The sequence below is a fragment of the Eublepharis macularius genome, chromosome 13 (genome assembly GCF_028583425.1).
Source record: "Eublepharis macularius isolate TG4126 chromosome 13, MPM_Emac_v1.0, whole genome shotgun sequence".
Lineage (NCBI taxonomy): Eukaryota > Metazoa > Chordata > Lepidosauria > Squamata > Eublepharidae > Eublepharis > Eublepharis macularius.
In genome coordinates, this window is record NC_072802.1 from 60,724,460 (window position 1) to 60,745,376 (window position 20,917).

The following is a 20,917-nucleotide window of genomic DNA, read 5'->3' on the forward strand; positions in this document are numbered from 1 at the left end:
AGTGTGTGCATGTGTGTGTGAAATCACTGAATTTTTAGAAGGCACTGAGGTTGCACACAAAAGGGAAACTGGACCCATTTGCAATTAAAAAGCATGCTGTGGTCTCATTGATTACTTTCATTGACTGAGCAGAAGGGAACACAAGATGACCTGGGAGGGGGTCAGCTCCAGCACCCCCCCTATTATTCAGGTAACCCCCCCCCCCAAAGCTTCCCCTGCTGACTTGTCAAATTACTTGTCAATTGCTGATCTGGCCTCTATTATGCCAGTGACCTGCACCAAGCACGGGGTTACTAAGCCTGCCTGTAGGAATCCCTAGTGAGCTATTATACAACTCAGGGCAGATTAATATTGATAAGTTGTCAAAAGTAAGTGCGTGAAGCATGGGTGCAAGAACGTAAAGGAAAATAGGAACAGAGAATCAGGTTTTTTGTTCCTTTTAAAGTTACAAACACACAAGGGCACAAGGACAAACATGAGAGGATTTGCAGGTGAGCAGATAAACTTTGACACTTCCTTTCTGAAAATGCTGGCCTCAGATACAGAGGGAAAACTGAGTTGTAGCCCTTGAAATACCTTGACACAGACAATTCCAGGTATCTCCAGTTAAAGTTTGTATTTTAGATCTCAGGCAGCCACTGAGAGGAAAAACACCTCTCTGTCTGGGACCCTGGAGATTCAGAAAGTACAGTACTGAACTAAGTGGATCAAAAAATCTGACTCGGTAGAAGATCCAGAGGAGTTAGCCGTGTTAGTCTGTAGCTGCAAAATAGTAAAGAGTCCAGTAGCACCTTTAGGTTGATTAGTCTTAAAAGTGCTACTGGACTCTTTACTATTTTGTGACTCAGTTTAAGGCTGCTTCATACTTTGTATCAGGGCTTTTTTTCAGCAGGGAACGGAGTTCCAGCACCTCTTGAAAATAACAACAACAACAACAACAACAACAACAACAACATTCTATTTATATACTGCCCTTCAGGATGAATTAACACCCACTCAGAGTGGTTTACAAAGTATGCCATTATTATCCCCCCAACAGAACTCCCTGTGAGGTGGGTGGGGCTGAGATTGCTCCGAGAGAGCTGTGACTGACCCAAGGTCACCCAGCTGGCTTCAAGTGGAGGAGTGGAGGTTCTCCAGATTAGAGTCCTGTGCTCTTAACCACTACACCAAACTGGCTCTCACGTGCCCAGTGGCCCTGTCCCCCCTGATCTCCAGACAGGGATCAGTTCCCCTCATTTCCCTCTTGAGAGTTCCACCACCTCTTTCCCCAGAAAAAAACGCCCTGCTTTGTATGCATTTATTTCAACCAGCCTGTTTTAGGACCAAATGGACAACCCATCCTTTAAAGGAGGTGTCGGTGATGATTAGGGAGGAAGTGGCTTCCAGAGAAGATGCCTGGCCCACCTTATTGCCAGCCCAGGTGCAAAAGGCAGCAGTTGTGGTAAAGGTCCTTGCCAGAAAAACTCATTAGAAACTGGGACCTTGGCCAATCTAACCCCATTTCTGATGTTGCTCTCAAACAAAATGAGCCACGGGCAAGGCTTTACACTTTAATTCTTTGCTATTACTTATGTGGAATAATATGAAGAAGCCAACCATTTTAAAAAAATTCATCTAGAGTTCATAAGAGGTATGGTTTAGCCAAAGTTCTAGCCACTCCTAGGTCCCACTGATCCCTATGAGAGAATTAACTCTGTCTAGCGGGTTGCAAAACTGCCTGAACTCAGCTGGACGCATGCCCAAACCCTGTAATAAAATCAGTATTAAAGAAAACAGATATCATTTAATGTGATTTCTAAAGAATAAAATGTCACAGAAAGGCTGCACAAAACCACCATTGAGAGGTGTTCAAATTTAAACTCAGGAACAAAAAGGGAACCCGGCTAAAAGCACATGCTTATTGAGCGAAAAGATCAGAAAAGGTAAACAAAGCAGCAGAAAGGACGAAGAGTTAATTCAATTTAAAAAAAAATCCTTTTAGCTCAAGGTAATGTAAACTGTTATTAGTAGATGGTTGGAATTATTTATTAAAATGCCTTTGCACATAACCTGATAGCCTCTTCTAATTGACTTTCGCACAAACTGAAAATTTAAAACTTGTCGGCTGAGGCAGGTCAGTGTGTGTTCGGTTATTTTTCCTGCTTGTTACAGCCCCGCCCCCCTCGGTTATATATACTATATAATTAAAGAAAGCAAATCATTCTTTCTACAATATTTATACAAGCAAGAATTTATTTATATTTTAGAGGCGTCTGTGCAAGTGTGTATGATGTAGAAGGACTAAGCTTCCTCTGAACGGCCTTGCATACTGTTAGCACTCTGGAATATTTAACAGTGTTGCATTTAAAATGTAAAATATTTTAAGGAAATGAACCAATTTTACCTAGGAATGGCAGTTGAGCAGAGACATTTATGATACCCTAGGTAATTGGAGAGATGCATGTGCTTCTTTCAGCTCCAAAAAACACAGCCTAGGCTTGGATGCTTTAAATCAAAAAGCAATTTCAGTCTGTAATGCTCAAATAAATAATTAAATACATTCTATCTCCTGCAGTATTGCTTCTATTTATTCTAACCCCAGTGACAGGAACATAGCGGTGTACCCCAATAACCTTAAAATAACAGACCGCCACCCAGCGAAGAGCTTAGAAATGTTTACAACTCTACTTCTCACCCTGATACTACAATGAAACTCTGTATGCAAGCTCAAGGGTGAAAAATCAAGCTGGGGAGAGCTAGGTTCAGTCTGAGAGAGGTTAGCTATTGCCTGCTCATCTTTGACAACTCTAGATTGTTGTTGATATTAAAGCCATAAATTGTTGCTCTCCATCAGCTGCCCTCCTGACGACATTTCATGCTCGGGTAAGCTGAGCTTTACTGACATGAGACAAACGGTGCTGATTGAAAACTGACCTCCCTTTGTGGCTATGAATTCTCCAATGGGTCATAACGCATATGGGTACGGCATGGGTAGAGGGAACGGGACAAGACACTGTGATGTAAAGGCCAGCGGACGTGAGATACTTCAGTAGTGGTACATCAACAGTGCTGGATAAACAATTTCTCCCTGGGGAAGCAGGTTTTTTGTAGCCAAAGCCTCTGATCAATAGGAAAAAAATCCAGGTTGAATAAAGTGCTGTTTAACTCAAGATGCAATCCTGTGCACTCTTACTGGGAGCAGAGATGGGCACGAACTGAAATACAAACCAAAGTTCATGATGAACCAGGCCAGTTTGTCGTTCACGAACCAGCAGTTTGTCAGAGTCCATTTCTGATGAACCACCACGAACTTTAGGCTGGTTCATTTGGTTCGTTTTTTGGTTTGTCACTGCAGACAGCCTGGCGCCGATCAATCATTTTCCTAGGCAACAGGGCATGGACTTTCTGCAGCCCTTCTGCTGATCTGGAAGTGGCCTTCTGCTGGCCAAGAAGTGACCTTCTGCTGACCCAGAAGTGACGATTTGCTGACCTGGATGTGACATTTTCACAAACCAAACGAACTGGTTTGCGAACCAGGGCAGGTTCGTGAAAGTTTAGGTTCATGAAATGCGACGAACCACAAACCGCACGATTTGTTTTTTTCCGGTTCGTGCCCATCTCTACCTGGGAGTAAGTTCCATTGAAAACAGCAGGACAGACTGCTGAGCAAAACATATACACAAACAGGGTGCATAGCAAAAGAGTTCTTACAACCTATTTTGGCTTTCAACTCTCATAGCAGGGATAGCTCTTGCTGATAATTGCATGCAGATGTGCGAGAATGAGCTAGAGAGGAAATGGGGTAAATCCTACCCCTATTCTTTCACTCCACTAAGCAAGGTTTGAAGCATTCCTCCAACTTAAATGGCTCTTCCATTGGAGCTACTTACGTTGGAGGAAGGCTCCTTGGAAGATAGCTGGATTCATTCCAATAAGTCTTATATCAGGCTGTATTGTGTGCTAGGAATATTTATTACATCTGTATTTTGCCATTCCTCCAAGGACCTCAGAGGGGTTATCCTGGTTACTCCTAGCTTGTTTTCTGGTGATGCCCTATCAAGCAAGAGAGAATGAAATGACTGTAAGCTGAATTTTGGTTTCACAAGCTAACCATAGTTTAGTAAACCATGGATTTGTGTTATGACTCTGAGCCACTGTGGCTCAGTGCAGACATCATGCAAAACTTTGGTCTAATTTACTATTTTAACGTGGGCCACTCTAATAAGTATGATTAGTTCACATCTGCCAAATAAAAATCTGAAATCAGGTTCTGGAGTTGAGTTTTTAACCACAGTTTACTGTCTGTGGTTGGCTTCCCTGTGGACCCACAGGAGAAGAGAAGTGAGGCAGGGGCAATGAAGTGAAGTGTCCGGCCACCAGCAAGGCTCCTTGAGTGGACATCGGGCCAGTGAAAGAGACAAATGAAGCTACTGCCTCCTGCACTGACCCAGCAGCGGCAGGTGCACATCCCAATGTACGGGCCTGTCCCAATGCTGCCGGAAGCAGCAGGAATGGTGTTGCTGGGGCAGGCAATGTGACTCTGCCCTCAGCAAAGCCCTGGCTGGCAGCTGCAGCATGCTCGAGGCTGGATGGGTCAGGGCGGACTGGCAGCAGCAATGACAGCAGAGCTGAGGCCCCGTAGAATGCCACCCAGAAAGGTGGGAGTGGCAGCAGCTCTGCCAGCAGGAAAGGTGGATTGGCTGGGCCAAGCGCCCTCACCCTATTGGGCCAATAGGGAGGCAGGACCCAAGGGGACCAAGCAGGACAAGGTATCCTATGGGTTGATGGACCACCCATCTCACTCTTGGGGGAGGGTGACTGGACAAGCCTGGAGTTGACCCACCTGGCGGGCAGCCGTTAACTAATGGGGGCAAAGCCAGGAAGGAAGTGCAAGGCGAGCACTTCAGAGCAAAAGGTGAAGGTTACACTGGGAGAGAGGAGGAACAGGGTGTACTCAGAATCCCGCTCCCATTTCCGAGGCTTGTCACAACCCCCAAGGTTGTAGAAGGAAATTCAAGACAAGGAGAGTCCCACGTTAACATTAGCCTTAACCTTGATTTTATGTGCTGTACGAACACATGCACCCTGGCTTAACCCTCCCAGGCTACAGAGAAAAGGCAATAAAGTCTGCATTTATCAAGGCAAACTAAGTTAAGGTGATCATCTGCAAGCTGAATTCTGGTTTCACAAATTAACTGTAGTTAAAATAAATCATGGTTTCCTGTGAAGTCTGAACTGAGCCATAAAAACAGAATGCAAGAACACACCCAGAGCTCTGCTAGATCAGGCCAGAAGTTCATGTAGTCCAGCACCCTCTTTCACATCAGCCATTCAGATGCTTCTAGGGAAACAACCTCTCTTATTGGGACCAACCAATATGGTCTGAAACAGTTGCATGCTTGCGTCAGGGGAAACGGACTATTCAAAAAGGAAGCTCGAGAATGACAGCTCTCACACATGCAGCTTAGTTTCCAGAGAAAGCACTGGGAGAGCCAATAAACACGTTGCGTTGCTTTAGATTGACTTGGAGATTACTTCTAGTTCTCAGATCCAGCAAGAAGCTCCCACCTTCTGTCCAAGAAGAAATCTAATTAGCAGCTAAACTACGGGTGGGCCCAATAAAAGAACAGATCTAGTTGATGGGATCTGCCTCTCTAAGGGAGAAGCAAGAGAGGAAATAGGCAACACAGAAGCAAAATACCCTGTCCAGGGTCAAACTGCAGGCAGGAGGAGGAGCAGGAGGAGGAGGAGGAGAACCCGTTCCTTTTATTCCTAGGTCATTTCCCCAGACAGAGCATAAGGCCTCAGTCTACTCAATGCATTGAGAGCAGCTTCGGCAGTGTTAAGTTTCCGCTTCACTGGAAACCTGCCGAGATCCAGGTGAAGTAACCATCCATTTCTCAACCCTCCCACGCCCCCAGCCCTTCTTGAAATAATAAGGTATCCATTCTGAAACAGCATGCCCTATCTCGGGAGGTTTTGCATTTCTAGTTTTTAAAATGATTTACTACGACAGCTTAGCACAGCAGGAAAGGAAAGGAGAAGGAAGGGGGGGAACAGAGAAAGACTCTGTGTCCTTAAGGCAACAAAATTATGCAGCCCCGATCTCTAAAGAACAAGGTCTCCTTTTTGAATCATACATGGTAGTCAAAACCTCACAGGCCTCTCTTAACAAGAAATCTCTCTTTCTGGCCCTGAGCACTATTCTGTGGTCAAGAGGACAAAATAAAAGACAATAAAATAAAAGGTAGAAACTTCAAACAGGCTGCAAGCTGTTAGCCCACTGGGCCAAGCAGTTGCAGAGTTGACAATTAAAGCCTACCTGCTGAGAAAACATAGTTCCTGCTTGTCAAAGACTGGAGACTGTGCCTGGCAGGTCAGTTTTTGTTAAAAGTACATCGTAAAGATATCTGGAGTTTTAGATTGACTCAATCGAGTTCTATGGAGCTGGACTGTTCTGGTACAGCAAGCTCTAAGCGGTGTTCTGGAACAATGGCTGTACCCTTCAGTGTTAGGAATATTCAATCTTTCTAACTAATGGGATGCGGCAAGCTTTTAGAATACTGAAATACACTGATAGTCGGCATTCAGATAAATTGATTTAATCAAACCTGAGTTAGCCAGGGCATGCAAATGAGGATGGTACATCCACTCTGAGTGTGCTGGTTGGCACCAAATACAGATTTCAAGGGAGGGCTTGTAGTTGGCATGCTAACTTCAGCTTGTATGAACTATGGCTTGTTGTGATGCTTGAATTCACAAAACAGTTTGTTAAGTTGCGCTGTCCCTTGTGGCCACTTGGCTACAGAGAAGACAGTATGGGGGGGGGGCTTCCTGCTGAGAGGAGAAGAGCGCATAAAAAACAGGATTTGTTACTTAAATCTAGCAAACTAATCAGACTTTATGGCACAAACCACAGTTTAAAGCTGTTGAGTATAGCCACAGTCTATGACAACAAGCAACAGCACATCAGAACTTCACACCAAAAAATGCGGTGAGCAAAACGCACATGTGACAACCAGTTGTTTCGACTACCTGAAGGAAAAAATCAGATAGGGCTATTTTTTCCTGTCATATGTAATTGTGCCTGTAACAATAACTTTAAAAGTTTAATATATCACCTTGCATTCACAGGGTTATTAAAAATGAAGTATTAGTCTTTGACCTAACCTCAGAAGCATAATGGCTACCTGTGTTGAAGGAAGAATGTTTTTGAAAGATCAAAATCCCATCTATGCAAACCAATAACCCAATTTAACACCAGTCAAAGAGTCTCTATACACGAGGCATCTTATGTGGGGACGCTCAAGTGTAGGGAGATGCAATGTTAGCCAGGAAGCATAGTTTAAAAAGACAGAGCAGAAGGCTCTGTCAATTTCACTGCTCTAAAGGAGGGTAGTTTACACTTGAGCATCCCCATGTAAGATGTCTCATGTAGAGAGACTCTTAGTGACCACGGTTCATATGTCTATTAGTTGCACTTTTGTACGGAGAGGGACCTTTAGCCTCCTCACCAAGCTATAGTCCTTTGAGATTTTTAGAAGAAAGTTGTGACAGTTCAGCCTTTTTGAAATCTAACACTGAATTCTAAAAAGTATAGTGTTCAGAAGCCAGAGTAAGATAAGATCTTCTTAACTCTGTGTCTCGGAGGATAACGGACTCCTACAGACATGAAGATAAACCATCAACACCATGGAGATTTATTTTCCAAGGTCTCATTCTGGTTTCTGGCCTAGTATTTGCAATAATCCCAGCCCAAATTAACTACAGCTTGTTGAAAAGACAATTCATTGTAGCAGAACAGTAGAGATGCTAGATGTTATTTTATATTAATCATGCTCTTGAGTAACGTGGCCAAGAATGTAATGTTTTCAGAGCCTGTGAAATCAGCAGGTTCACTTTCAATGCAACCCTAAGAAAACTTCCCTGGGAGTAAGCCCTGCTGATAGACCGGAGTAGGATTCTGAGCAGACCTGCTCAGGATTCCTCTTTCAGAGATAAAGTACCAGTATGAAATTCAAAAGTCGAACGGGAATCCTTCCATAAACAACTAGTTGAGCAGAGTTTGAGTCCAGCAGCACTTTCACGCCCAACCAAGAGTTTCCAGGGTATGAGAATCAATCTTTTGAGAATCAAGTTCCCTTCATCAGATACTGACAAAGAAAGCTTGACTCTTGAATGCTTATAGCCTGGAAACTCTGTGGGTTATTAAGGTGCTACCAGACTTGAGCCTTGCTCATCTACTGTAGACCAACACAGCTATCCACATGAAACTACAAACAACTAGTGTTTCAAAAACAGTTAAGGAAGTTTTTTGGAAAGTGTTTTGACTGCATTCCCAAGGGGTAGAGTATAGGGGCCTGCTTACTCCTTTAAAAGAGACTAATAAAGCTCCAACATGCGCCAGAATCATAGCATCTGTGCTGGAAGGAATTCTTAATGTCTGGGGGCAAGGTGCATTTTCTCACTGGTAAAGAGGAAAGTAGTGATGTAATATGCTTTATATCTGTTTCTTTAAAGATGAGGAAAGGCCAAAGATGGGAACAAATGGTACTTTGAATTCCTTTTGGTTTAGGGAGGATGAATCACCTTCACACCAAGACAGAATAGGGATCTTCTGATTTACCATAAACCATAAACCATGGTTGATCAAAATCCTAGTCAGTTGTGACAACAGGAATGCAGACAGTCTTACATTGTGAGGTTTGCTGGTTAGCGGCAAACTAGCATTTGCAGCTAGTTTGTTAACCACAATATGTACTAAAGATAATTTGTTGTGATGCCTCAATCCCCACACAAACTGGGATTTGTTTCTCACATCTGGCAGATTAGCCAGAGTTTCTTGCACAATCCATGGTTTAAACAGACCATGCTTTCCCGTTATGTTTGCATGTGGTCCAATAGTACCTACGAGAGATTCTCTCCTTCACTTCCATACTATGTGGACAGGGCCGGATCTAGGGTTGCCGGTACCCAAGTCCAGCTTCTGCTCCCCCTGCATGCATGCAATGCGTGCGTGCTCCCAGCACTGCTTGATGACGTCACTTCCATGACATCATCACGCAGGGCTGGAGCGTGCCGCCCGCCCTGGCGTACAGAGTGCTGTGGAGCTGGTGGCAGCAGCGCAGCTGAGCGGAGGGAAGCAAGGCCGCCAGCGCTATTCGCCGCGCACTCCCTGTCCTGGGGCAGGCGAATAGTGCGGGTGGACTCCCAGCCCTCTGCTCAGCCGTCCACGCACTGCTGCTGCCTTCTCCGGCATGCTCCTGGCAACTGTGCCCGGCGCCCCCTCTTTGGCGGTGCTGGGGGCAGGCTACCCCCCCTGCCAATCCGGCCCTGTATATGGGGAGCGATAGAGAGGAAGGTACCTTTACCACAACTGTTCCTAAGATTCTGAGTGAGTTCTAATGGGTTAGGGAAGCTGCATTCCATAGGCGCTTCCTCAGTACCCTGACTTGTGAGCATTTTGGAGTTCATAATTCAACCAGCCTTCTTTCCCATCTGCCCAGAGGTAAAAAGCCTGTCTTTCAGACAGAAAGTGGGGGGTGGGGGGGGGAGAGAGAAAATGTGAAAGAGAGACTGTCTGAGCGCACCATGTGTGAGAAAGCTGGACGCCAAAGCAAACAGCCTTTTCTTATTTGTTCATTGATTTATTTGTGAGGAGGAGGCCTTGCGAAGGGCCTCAACTTCAACACTGAATAACTCCCTCCCTTTGCACCAGGAAGAAACGTCGGCAGTGAGACAAGCAGAGCCTGATGCCAACAAACAGCAATTCATCACCACCTCAGACGATACTTTTAGACCGAATTATTATTTCCTCGCAGGGAAGTGAGGCTGAAGAGAGCAGCATCAGCTCAATGCCCTTTCCTCCAAGTCCATACCAACCAACATGACTCAAGACACCACCTGGGTTTTGCCCGCTGGAAGCTGCCTCCTATGGATATGATATGGTTTGGCTGGCTTTGCGGGGGGGTTTTTTTAGACATGTCTTTCGATAAGTATAAAACAACACATGCATACAAATGAAAGAGTGTGCTCTGTTAATGTATGCTGCTGGCCTTTGACCGTAATAAATGATTGAAATTAAAGACTGTTAAACGTATTCGAGTATCTCTATTTTTACTTATTTCTGGAGCGCTACAGAGCAACGTAAGTGAAATGAAGGACAAGCCTCTACCCCATTTCAAGTTTTGGCCTAAAGGCCGGCGAAAGCGGAAAGAAATGTTATGCAAAGGTACCAACCAGAGCAGTGGAAAGGAAAGAGCCACAGCTGAGTATTCTAGCAGCTTCTGAGCTCTTAACGAAACCAGCAGAGAATCACTAGGGGGTGGGGGCTGGCAACTGGATGCCCAGTGCCTTTTACAGGCAATACTGCTGGGCTGTTGATGGATGGTGCCTTTTTTAGTCCCCCCACCCCACTTTCATATGAAAAACAACAGCAAAAACAAAATGCCAAGGCAAGTATATCTCCAAATTACCTACCTTTAGTCGCTGCAGGCGAGAAGAGCTTCTCTGAGCCTTCGGAAGCCTGAAAACAACCAGAGAAAAGGAGGTTACCATGTCTGAATGAAAATTTAGCTTCTCCAAACAGCAATAACAAAAAACAAATCAGGTTAAGGTGAAAGACTGCAGTTACGTGTCACACCTGGAGGGTGCAATGTTGTGCCATTAAAAAGGGAATCAAGAATAGAGGGGGGTGAGGGAAGAAAGCATATGAAAACAGGGCCCCGAGCATACATCCTCCCTGTCTATATAGGCAACCGTGCAATGCATGAGCCATTTTATTCATGATACTTCTCCAAGAAAGCGCAAATGAACCAGCCGTCAAGATGAAGCCGCAGCCATTTCAAAGCCTCTCATTTTGAAACAGATCCGTATCTCTTCCTGGATATGTGGAAGATGTTGTGTGTAAGGACTGACTGGGTGGCGCAGAGACACTGCAGGCACAAAGGAAGCATATTTTGTACCAGCCACAGATTCCCACCCATACCAGCTTTATGCTGAGCCGATTATTAAGCAAAGCCGCGTCCTCCTGTTTATATCCAGGCTGCATTCTGCTTTTTGAACTCCATCCATGCTGTACTTCTGCCCTGGGAAGTAGTTAAGAAATCCAATTAACCTAAACCTTGTAAACAGCTTCACGGTAATCGGGGTCACTGGGTTTCAGCCAGGATGATAACAACATACGCTGGAGGGTGGGGAAATCCATGTAAATAAAGCTTTTTCTAAATCAATTCAAGCTCCCCCCCCCCCTGCTGCCACTGCCCAATAAAACAGGAGGTCTTTAAGACGCACAACCCAGTAGGACTATATCAAAATAACTTCACAATCCTGCTGCCCCAAATTTAAGGTATAAAATAGCAGAAGGGTGCTGTATTCCTAGTACCATTGTGAAGATTACAAGAATTCCCTTCCATGCAAATGTTTCCAAAACAAAGTAACACAGAGCCATTATGGAGGAGGACCCAAACAGAAAAGGCACCGGCGCATAAAACTATATTGTATGAGTTGTTCAGCTTTACAATAATAATAGTAATAATAATTCAACTCATGGCTGAGCTAAGTTGATTTTCTTTCTAACAGCATTGATTTTATTCCATTGCTCCTTGGGAAGCTTGCATTGTAAAGCACCTTAGGAATTATACCGCAACACTGCATATTTCACAGCAGGAGATTTAGAAGGCAAAATAAACACTGGAGAAACATAACCCGATTTGCTACAGACCCCGGGCCCTGACCCAAAAGGATCATAGGAATCAATGGGAGCTTTTTCTGACTGGCTCCGAAAGCCTTTGGGTGTGTATCTTTTGCAGGCGATGAAGAAGACTATTCTCTATCAGAGTTACTCCTGAGGTTACAAGCTGCGAGAATGCAGCTGCATTTAAAAAAAAAATAGAAGAAAAAAAGACACAACACAACCCATGGATGAAGAGACAGAACCTGCTGTGACAAATAAGGACATTTTGAGCCATATGTTTCCCACAAAGGTTGCCTCTGGTCATTGAGCAAAATAACCCCTGAAATCCTTTGGGAGACGCAGCATCTCTTGCAGATGCAATTCTGCTTTGGGTTATTATGTTTAAATCACCTTTTGCTGTAGGAGTGAAACAGAGGGCAGCCATCATTCCTAGCCTAGCCTTTGGTTATTTATTTACCGAACACCAATCCTGCAACTCCAGCTAGCATATAAAATAGCTCCTACAAGGTATTTTCCCTCTATACACTGTAAAACAAAACCCCAACACACGTACACACACACACGCCATGAAAAATGTGCCGTTTCTTTACTGACAAACCATGGAGCACCAACATTGCCTCTGAATTATTATACTGCTGGAAGGAAGAGGCAGAACTCTACCACCGCTGGGTTTTGGGTTCATCCATAAATATCTTCCAGTACCAGATGGACTGAAAACATGATCCCATACTAATGCCTGGGACCAAGCTCCGTCAGATGTTTGTTCACCCTAAATAAATGTGTTGTGGTGACAAACCCTCCTGGTTTCCCCAGGCGCTTGCCCTCTTATTATGTAGCCACCAGCAGTGCTACTGCCAGTCTTCCTGCCCTAGTCAGTACATCGGTGCTGAATATCAGCTCTGCGCGTCTACACTTAAGACTATCTAAAACATTTCAGCTTCCATGTATGCTTGCAGTAGCATTAGAAATCATGGCAAGGAGGCAGCAAGGGACGCCTGCACCAGAAGCTGCTCTGTCGGCTGCCCCATATTTATGGGTCATTCCAAGTAGTCACACGGAGTCACTTAAGAATAACACAGATCCCTATCTGCACTAACCCACTGATACATCATGCTGTTTGGATGGTACAGACAGTTCTTGCAGAATGGACTGGTGTGGCTTTAGGGCCTTCTGCACTGCACGCAAGGTACATAATCCTACTCTCGCACAATCAGCAAAATGGGCACTCTCTAACCTTTAATTACTACCATCCTTGCCATGCTTCAGTTGTAGAGAAAATGCCTTCCATGTTCCGAGGTACAACCCCTAGAATTTCCAGTTATACAGGATCTCACTGTTTCCTACATGGAGACAGGACTAATTTCCCCAGATACTAAACAGTGCACTTGGAATGTCCTTGACCGCAGGGAGGAGAGGATGTGTTTAATGACAGAAAGGTGAGGTACAATAAATTTTAAAATCTCCCAAAGAAACAGGTTACCATGAGAGAGATTGTGTGGACTGTGCACAATAAATAGGAAACAAATGTGCATTTATGGTGCCTGTACACCACGTTGCAGAAAGGTCCTTGGCGGTACTGGTAACACAATCCATTGACCCAGACTCTGCGCTACAACAATTCTCCCTCCTGCACTTTGACCATATTTTTACAGCACAAGAGAAAAGATTTTTGTCTCTTCCACCTTCAGCATTTGCCATCCGGGGCTGAACCTGCTTACAGTACAAAGCAAAGGGATTTCCTTGCCTTCTCTTTTGTATCACTGCGCCCCCCCCCCCTTTTCCCCGCCTCTGACAACTACCTGGAGCAGTATCATAAAATGAAGCACAAGGCACGGAATGACTTTGTGTACCCCTCCAGTCTTTTGCTGCTTGTATGAGGATGACTTTTTCCCGTCACTGGCTGATGCAGGCAGACAAGTCCAGCCTGAAGCTCAGAGGCGGAAGACACTTCTATTCTTGCTTGTATATTTGGTGCCTGTCTTTTCCCCTTGACTGCTCCTTTCTTTCATCCTGTGTTAGATATATTTGAGCCAGAGGAAGATATGTTTTACTAAAGCTGTCACTTTTGTTAAAAGGAAAGCAACCCCCTCCCAACTTCTCCCCCCCTGCTGGAATTTTTTTTTTTTTAGCTTCAGGATTTTCTCCTCTTGGGAAAGAAAGGACAAGACTGAAAGAAACAAAACAGTGTGGAATTGTTTAACAGCAGCCTTCAAGACACCGCCCCCCCCCCCCACACCTCCGGTCAACCTGTACAGAACTTTAAAGAAAAATCCAGCATTTTTTAAAGGGACTGGATTGGAACAACCTCTTTCTTCTTTTTGTCTTTTGAGTTTGTTTCTTCAAGCGTTTAACGTCTTCCAGTACTTTTGTGTTAGTTTTGATTTTCCCTTCTTGCCGTCTCCTTTTGATTCCTACAGAGCAAGTAACCACCTGCACAGAGGTCTCAGCTCCAAACTGGATTTGGAAACGCTATGAACCAGATCCAATTTTATACCTCCTTTTTACTGCATGGAAATATAGCGCTCTCCCCAGTGAGCTCTCTGGTCCCTAGGCAAATGCTGAGCAAATCAGAAACTCCATGCTTTATGGGTTTTCAAGTCTCACCAAAAGGTATCAAAGGCAGGCAGTGTTTGCTTTAACAGAGCAAGCTGGAAACCATGAACTACAAAGCACATCCTCTGCTCCCTGAGGACAACAACACTCAGGCATCATACAGTCCCTGGCTCATTTTCTCTTGATTCACGTTAACAGGGGGCAGCTGAAAGGTGCGCCCTTTGACAGACCAACAATTTAACTACAGACCACCAAAAACAATAGTGGGGAGAAGATGACAACAGCTGCCGGTCAGCAATTCTCTTTCCTTTTGCCCAGGGCTTTTTTTCTGGGAAAAGAGGTGGTGGAACTCAGTGGTGGAACTCAGGACTGCACAATGATGTCACTTTGGGTCAGCTGGGACAAGGGGAGTTTTTTAAAGTTTAAATCACCCTAGGCGCAGAGGCTGATCTACACTCCCCTCTGTCTGGAGATCAGGGGGCGGGGCCATCGCCCATGTGACCATTTTCAAGAGGTGCCGGAACTCCGTTCCACCGCGTTCCAGCTGAAAAAAAGCCCTGCTTTGGCCCAACTTAAACAAGAAAATCAGGGAGTAAGTCAACACCTAAGTAAACATTATAGCTCTTCCCTATGCCTTGTGGAGCAGAAAAAAATGAGTCAATGTACCACTACTGCTTCTGAGCACACAACCCCTCACTAATAAGTCACTGGATTTCACCAGTCAGCAATGCATCAAAATTATCATTGTGAATCAACAACACGTAAGAAAGGTTATCTCTGTATAGGATCAAAAACACACCAGAAAATTGCCATGTGACTGCTCCCTGGGCTCAGCTGCATGATACACATAAACACTGTATTGTAAATGAAAGAGAGAGCCCTTCCTTACCCCTGGAGAAAATACATTGGGAGGGGACAATTTGGATTGAAGAAACAGCAAGGAGGGGAGACAACCTTTCCCTTGTTTTTTCGCTCAAAATCTTCCCTTCCCAAATCTCTTTTTCCTGCATAAAAATGGCCGTTCCGGGCGTCCCACAATGTGAAGCGAAGCACGCACCGGATGGTTACTAAAATGATTTCTGTTCCATCTCCAAACACAGCATTTTCCCGTAAGTCAAACTGGCTAATGACGGAAGGATTTTTGTCTTCCCTGTGGCTTGATTCACATGCTTGAGTCATCTGGAACTATTTGGCATGCAGACATCTTTGAAGTGCTCCGGTTTGTTTATTCCCACTCTGCGCGCTCGTAGCGCACTAAAACCTGAATTATGTATGTGAATTCATGGCAACAGTGAGGGGAGGGAGGAAAGAGCTGAGGCATCATATTAAGGACCTTGCCTCATGACGGGGGAGGGGGACTGGATTCGATCATTTCCTTTAACTATAAGCTTTATTTCTGAGCCCATTCATATATGTACACAATGGTTATCACACGATAACCACAAAAAGCCCACAGCAAAGAGGGCCAAAGCACGCAATCACTTCAGACACAACATAATATATGACGAAAAGCCCCTAGATGTGATATCTATCTCGTATTTTTTATCCTGGCATTCTTTCCAGGAGTTCCAGGTAGCACTCACATTTCTTCTCTCCTACACTGGTCCCTTACGACAACTCTGTGAGGTAGCTGACGATTATATGAAGTATCTAGCCCAAGATCACCCAGTCAGCTTCACAGTTCAGTGGGAATTTGAACTAGAGTTGCCAACTCCTGCTTGGGAAAATGGCTGCAGATTTGGAGGTGGAGCCTAGGGAGGGTGAGGTTTGGGGAGGAGAAGGGCCTCAGCAGGGTATAGTGCAATACAGCCACCTTCCAAGGCAGCCATTTTCCACAGCGGAACTGATCTCTGTAGCCTGGAGATCAGTTATAATTCCAGATTGCCCAGCTCCACCTGGATGTTGGCAACCCAAATTGGAATCCAGTTTAAAACAGGAGCACCATAAAGATACATCGGATGACATGAACTCATAAAAGTTTATGCCGGAATAAATGTTGTTGTTAGTCTTTCAAGTGTCACCAGACTCCTGTTTTAGTTTGCGGCTACTGACTGAGGTAGACGCTCCTCTGGAATTGTCAGTTGTAGTCTGATACTGTACCCAACATGTGATGGTTGTTCACTGATACAAAAAAAAAAAACTATTCAAAGGAGGATAAGAAAAAATAAGAGGCAAAAAAATGAGAGTGCAAGCATAAGAAAAACGGCTAAAAGGGGAACAGGTAAAAGGCCGCAAGAAGAATAATTTTGTTGCAATTATCAGCTTTTTGTCCTTTCCTCTGATTTATGGCAGTTTCATATAGTAATTCTAAATCTCTCAAAAAACTCCATGCTTTAAAGTGCTCCTTAGCACCCTGGAAAGACCTGAAGCAGCTTTCTACCTGTACTTGAAGCACTATCAATAAACAGCCTCAGATGCCTCATCTTCTTTAAAAATTTATTTCCTAGCATCTCTTGAAAGCAACGCGAGGGCAACAGAGCGCAATGCGGAGCTCAGCTGGGTCCAAAATGAGCGGAGATTCTGGAACAAGTGCAGCTGACCAGATCTGTCCCCCCTCCCCAGCTGTGAGCACAAGCCCGGATGACCTGAAGCTCTGGGGAACAACAGGATGTCTGACCTACAAGCCCGGCTGTTATCACAGCCTCAGGGCTGAGGCCCTTTGCATTCCTCTCTCTGTTCCCCAGAGAGCGGCCTCCTGGGCTACCCTTGCCTTTCTCTCCATTAGCCATGCTTTTCTGAATCGGCTTCTGCTGCAACTCAGAAGAAGGCAAAGGAAAAAAATCTGCTTCAGTTCCTTCCCTTCGTTCCCTCTTCCTTCAGCAAGTGAATAAATAACCTGTTCTTTAAATATGTGTGTGCGCGCACAATGGCCTTTACAGCTATGAATGCTCCCTTCAGCTGTTCTGACAGGGTCCAGAGAGGAATACTTTCAGCTATGCCTATTAAACACAGCCAAAAAGACTTTACACCACACCTCTGTGTATCCTTGTTTATTTCCAATCAAAAATGTCAGCCCAAAGTTTCTCTACAGCTACTGTAATTCATAAGGACTTGCATAAACACTTGGCTTGCCATATTTTCACACTCTGCTGCCGGCCTTCATTTCCTCTTAACTGTAACCTTTTTTTTTTAACCTCTTCATGGATCTACGCAATATTATAGCATCAACATGAAGTGGCCACTATGGGATCCAGGTGAAGAGTTGTTTTTAATCCTGGTCTCATGCACTCGCGCAATTATATGAAGCTGGTCATCCTCATTTTACAAAGGGGGGAACCGAGGCCAAAAGGAAGTGATTTGCCTATCCTCGTTTCTCGGTAGGCTTCCCATGTGCTGTTCTGTTGTTAGCAACAAAAAAGCTCTAAAAGTGTCAGATGTTACAATAAATTGCAGCTTCTTGAAGCCACAGTTTGCGTGTGTAACAAATTGGTTAATCTACTCGATGTTGTTAACAAATTCTTGTTTGCCAGTTTTCTTGCCTCCCCTCTAGAATGGAGGACGTACTCTCTCTCTACTTTGTCATCTCTGTGTCCAGGTAGTCTCAAGGGATGATGCTACTCAAACTGGTTTGAGATTTCAGATATCACAACAAACCACGATTCGTTCAAACTGTGGTTAACAACTACTTACAAATAGGGTTGGTAGGTCCCCTGGAGACCAAACTGGAGGACGGAGATAGGGGGTTTAGGGGTGCACGAATCGGAAAGATTGGGGCCGACTTTTATCAGATCAGCCCCACGTGGGGGCCTTCGCTTCCTTGTTGCACCGGGAACAACATCATTCTCAGCACAACAAGGAAGTAAGTGCTCTGGAGTGCGCAGGAGCGCGCTGTAGGACTCGTTGCCCCATTCCCCGTGCCTTTTCCCCACGCCAGCCAGGGGGCAGAGGCTGGGAGCAGGGGATGCCTGCCTCCACCGGGCGAATGGGATTCCCTAGCTACAACTCCTGCTCAGATGGCATAATTAACCTGGATTTAATCAAAACACAACTAACTATGACATCAGAATACAGCTTCAGTAATTTCTGAGGTGATAAATTCCTCACAGGGCTTTTCAGATGTTAAAATCACCTTATTTACCACGTATATACAGCTTTGAAATAGATGTACAAAGGTGAATGTGCATGCACGTTGCTGCTGTTTGTGTAACATGGCAATTGTGTATATTGGGAGGATGGCATATGCCCCTGTTCTGCACGACTGCAATGTGTGAAAAGTCCTTATGTTCTCAGTTTCACAAGGGTAACTATTCTGCACAAACTTCTCCTCATTCAAAAATGAGGGCTTTTTTCTAGGAAAAGAGGTGGTAGAACACAGTGGTGGAACTCAGGACCGCACAATGACGTTACTTTGTGTCAGCTGGAACAAAGAAGGAGTTTTTAAAAGTTTAAATCACCCTCGGCGAAAATGGTCACATGGCCAGTGGCCCCACCCCCCGATCTCCAGACAGAGGGGAGTTTAGATTGCCCTTCATGCCAATGGCGCGGAGGGCAATCTAAACTCCCCTCTGTCTGGAGATCAGGGGGCGGGGCCACCAGCCATGTGACCATTTTCAAGAGGTGCCAGAACTCCGTTCCACCTCATTCCAGCTGAAAAAAAGCCCCGCAAAAACCACTGACATTACCCACCGCCATCAGCTAGGAGGCTTGAATGCTGGCCTTCCCCTTTACATCATAAATGCTGAGATACACATTTGGTTGCCTCAAGTTTGCTTCCAAGAAATGGAGAGTAATGCCCTACAACCTTATGACGAAAAAGAGGTAGGAAACTCTCCCCTCCAACACAGAGCTATTTATGGCAACATCCTCCATGGCAAAAAAGTACAACTGTATAATTTCTCTGTGTGGTAAATTTCCAATTAATTATTCTTTGCTACCGTGATGAAGTAACCATGTGCAAATTCACATGGCAGCGGAAGGGGCAAAATGTATGTTAAAACTGGCTAAAGGAGAATTTTCAACCCATTAATACAACTGGTTTGAAATCAAAAGGAGTTTTCTAAGTCTGAGAGATGTAAATTTTCTGGAACAAAACCCTCTAGAATGTTTCTGGGAAGAGTGAAGGACTGGTTTCAATAGAAAGCACTGAACCAGCATCAACCAAGTTCATGCCCCACATACCGCCCAACTGGATCGCACCGCTAGCTCTCAATACATTGCATTCCTCTTTTGCTTGGCGCTACTTTTATTTAACAAGCAGCCATTTGTTGTACTAAGAAAGGATATGACAGATAAGCAGCAGAAAAGCCTGCAGCCCAAGTAGCAAAACAGATTGGTTTGCTCTCTCCCCGCTGCCACCCCCGCTCTGTTTCTAGCAGGCAATTACCATGTGTGTAAATATTTTTGAAGGGAGGCTATTTCAAAGAAATCTGGGTTTTGGATCCTTTCGTGTGGACAGATCTTTGCAAACAGATGCCAAGATGATGTCAAAAGACTGCAATTACTAAGTAAGTCGCGTCAAGGTTTATTTTGGCAACAGTGGCAGCTTTGTGCAATTTTCCATCCTAATTTATCCCATTAAAATATCAACCTATATATTTACATACGTTTTATAAATGGCCAAATCATTTTATGACCTCTTTGGTGTTTTGTTTCATAATTTTGTCTTCCTATCAGAGCTTCTGGCAAAAGTGGAGGCAGACTGTTGCCTCTGGCTGACCCAGTACACAACTGCGGAGTCCAATTTTCTCAATCGACTTGGCATGCTGGGGGACTCCAATGTCAGCACATACGCACACCCCGGTGAGAGCATCAGGTTGCGACCTGAGTCAGTGAGATCCAAGCTAAATGAGAGCAGGGTGGCAACAGTTCTCAGACAGTATAAAGGCCTGCTGGGTAGATGAAGAAACACAGTTAAAATTTAGAGCCACTGTGGGTGGAAACCCCCTCCCCCAAAAAGCGTACAAAGTTTTCCCCCCTGGATCAAGATTATCAGAAAGTTATAGGCTCTGCCCTTTAATTGTAGGGGGACTAGCTGTGGCTAAATAGGCAGCTTTTCTAGCAGTATGTTACATTCAGGTCCAGGACAAAATTCTGCATCGTTTCTAACCATGCATAACCATCTTATTCTGCTGCTTTGTTCTTAAAAATACTTAGTAGTGCCCAATACTTTATTAATTTTATTTTTAAAATTTTTATTTCATTTATATCCCACGTTTCTCCTCAATGAGGACTCAAAGTGGCTTATATCTTTCCCCTCTCCTCCCATTTATCCTCAGAATAACCCTCTTAAGTAGGTTAGTCTCAGAGTATATGCCTGGCCCAAGGTCACCCAGCAAGCGGCCATGGCAGAGTGGGGATTTAAACCTGGTTCTCCCAGATCCTAGTTCACCAGTCTTAACCACTGCACCATGCTGGCTCTCTTTTCAGCTCGCTACTTCCGTCCATTTCAAAGGGGAAAGCTGTGTTTGAAAATATGAACATTCCCGTTCATAATGGACACAATATGAGCGTACTTTGTAAGGGCACCCTCTACTAGAACATGAACCTCCACTGGTGGTAAAATGAAAAACATGCTGCACATGCTCAGAGGCTCTTTAGTTGCCTTCATTAAGTTACACATTCTAAGGCTGAGATTCGGCACTGAATATAGTCTCTGAAGCTCAAATTGAGTCCCAAACGGGCTTTCGGTAAGCAGCAAAGATGTCAGAGCGGCTATGAAATTTCCTCCTTCAGTAAACACGGAACAAT

At 44.6% G+C, this 20,917-nt stretch overlaps 1 protein-coding gene across 16 annotated transcripts in view; it reads right to left on the reverse strand.

The window, feature by feature from the left end:
- The window catches only part of FBRSL1 (fibrosin like 1), a 910,549-nt gene that overhangs the window by 87,016 nt on the left and 802,616 nt on the right, over positions 1–20,917 (reverse strand). For all 16 annotated transcript variants that reach the window (XM_054995767.1, XM_054995768.1, XM_054995762.1 and 13 more), the window contains one exon: positions 10,462–10,507. In XM_054995767.1, the coding sequence (XP_054851742.1) occupies positions 10,462–10,507 (46 nt within the window). The remainder of the gene's footprint in view (positions 1–10,461; positions 10,508–20,917) is intronic.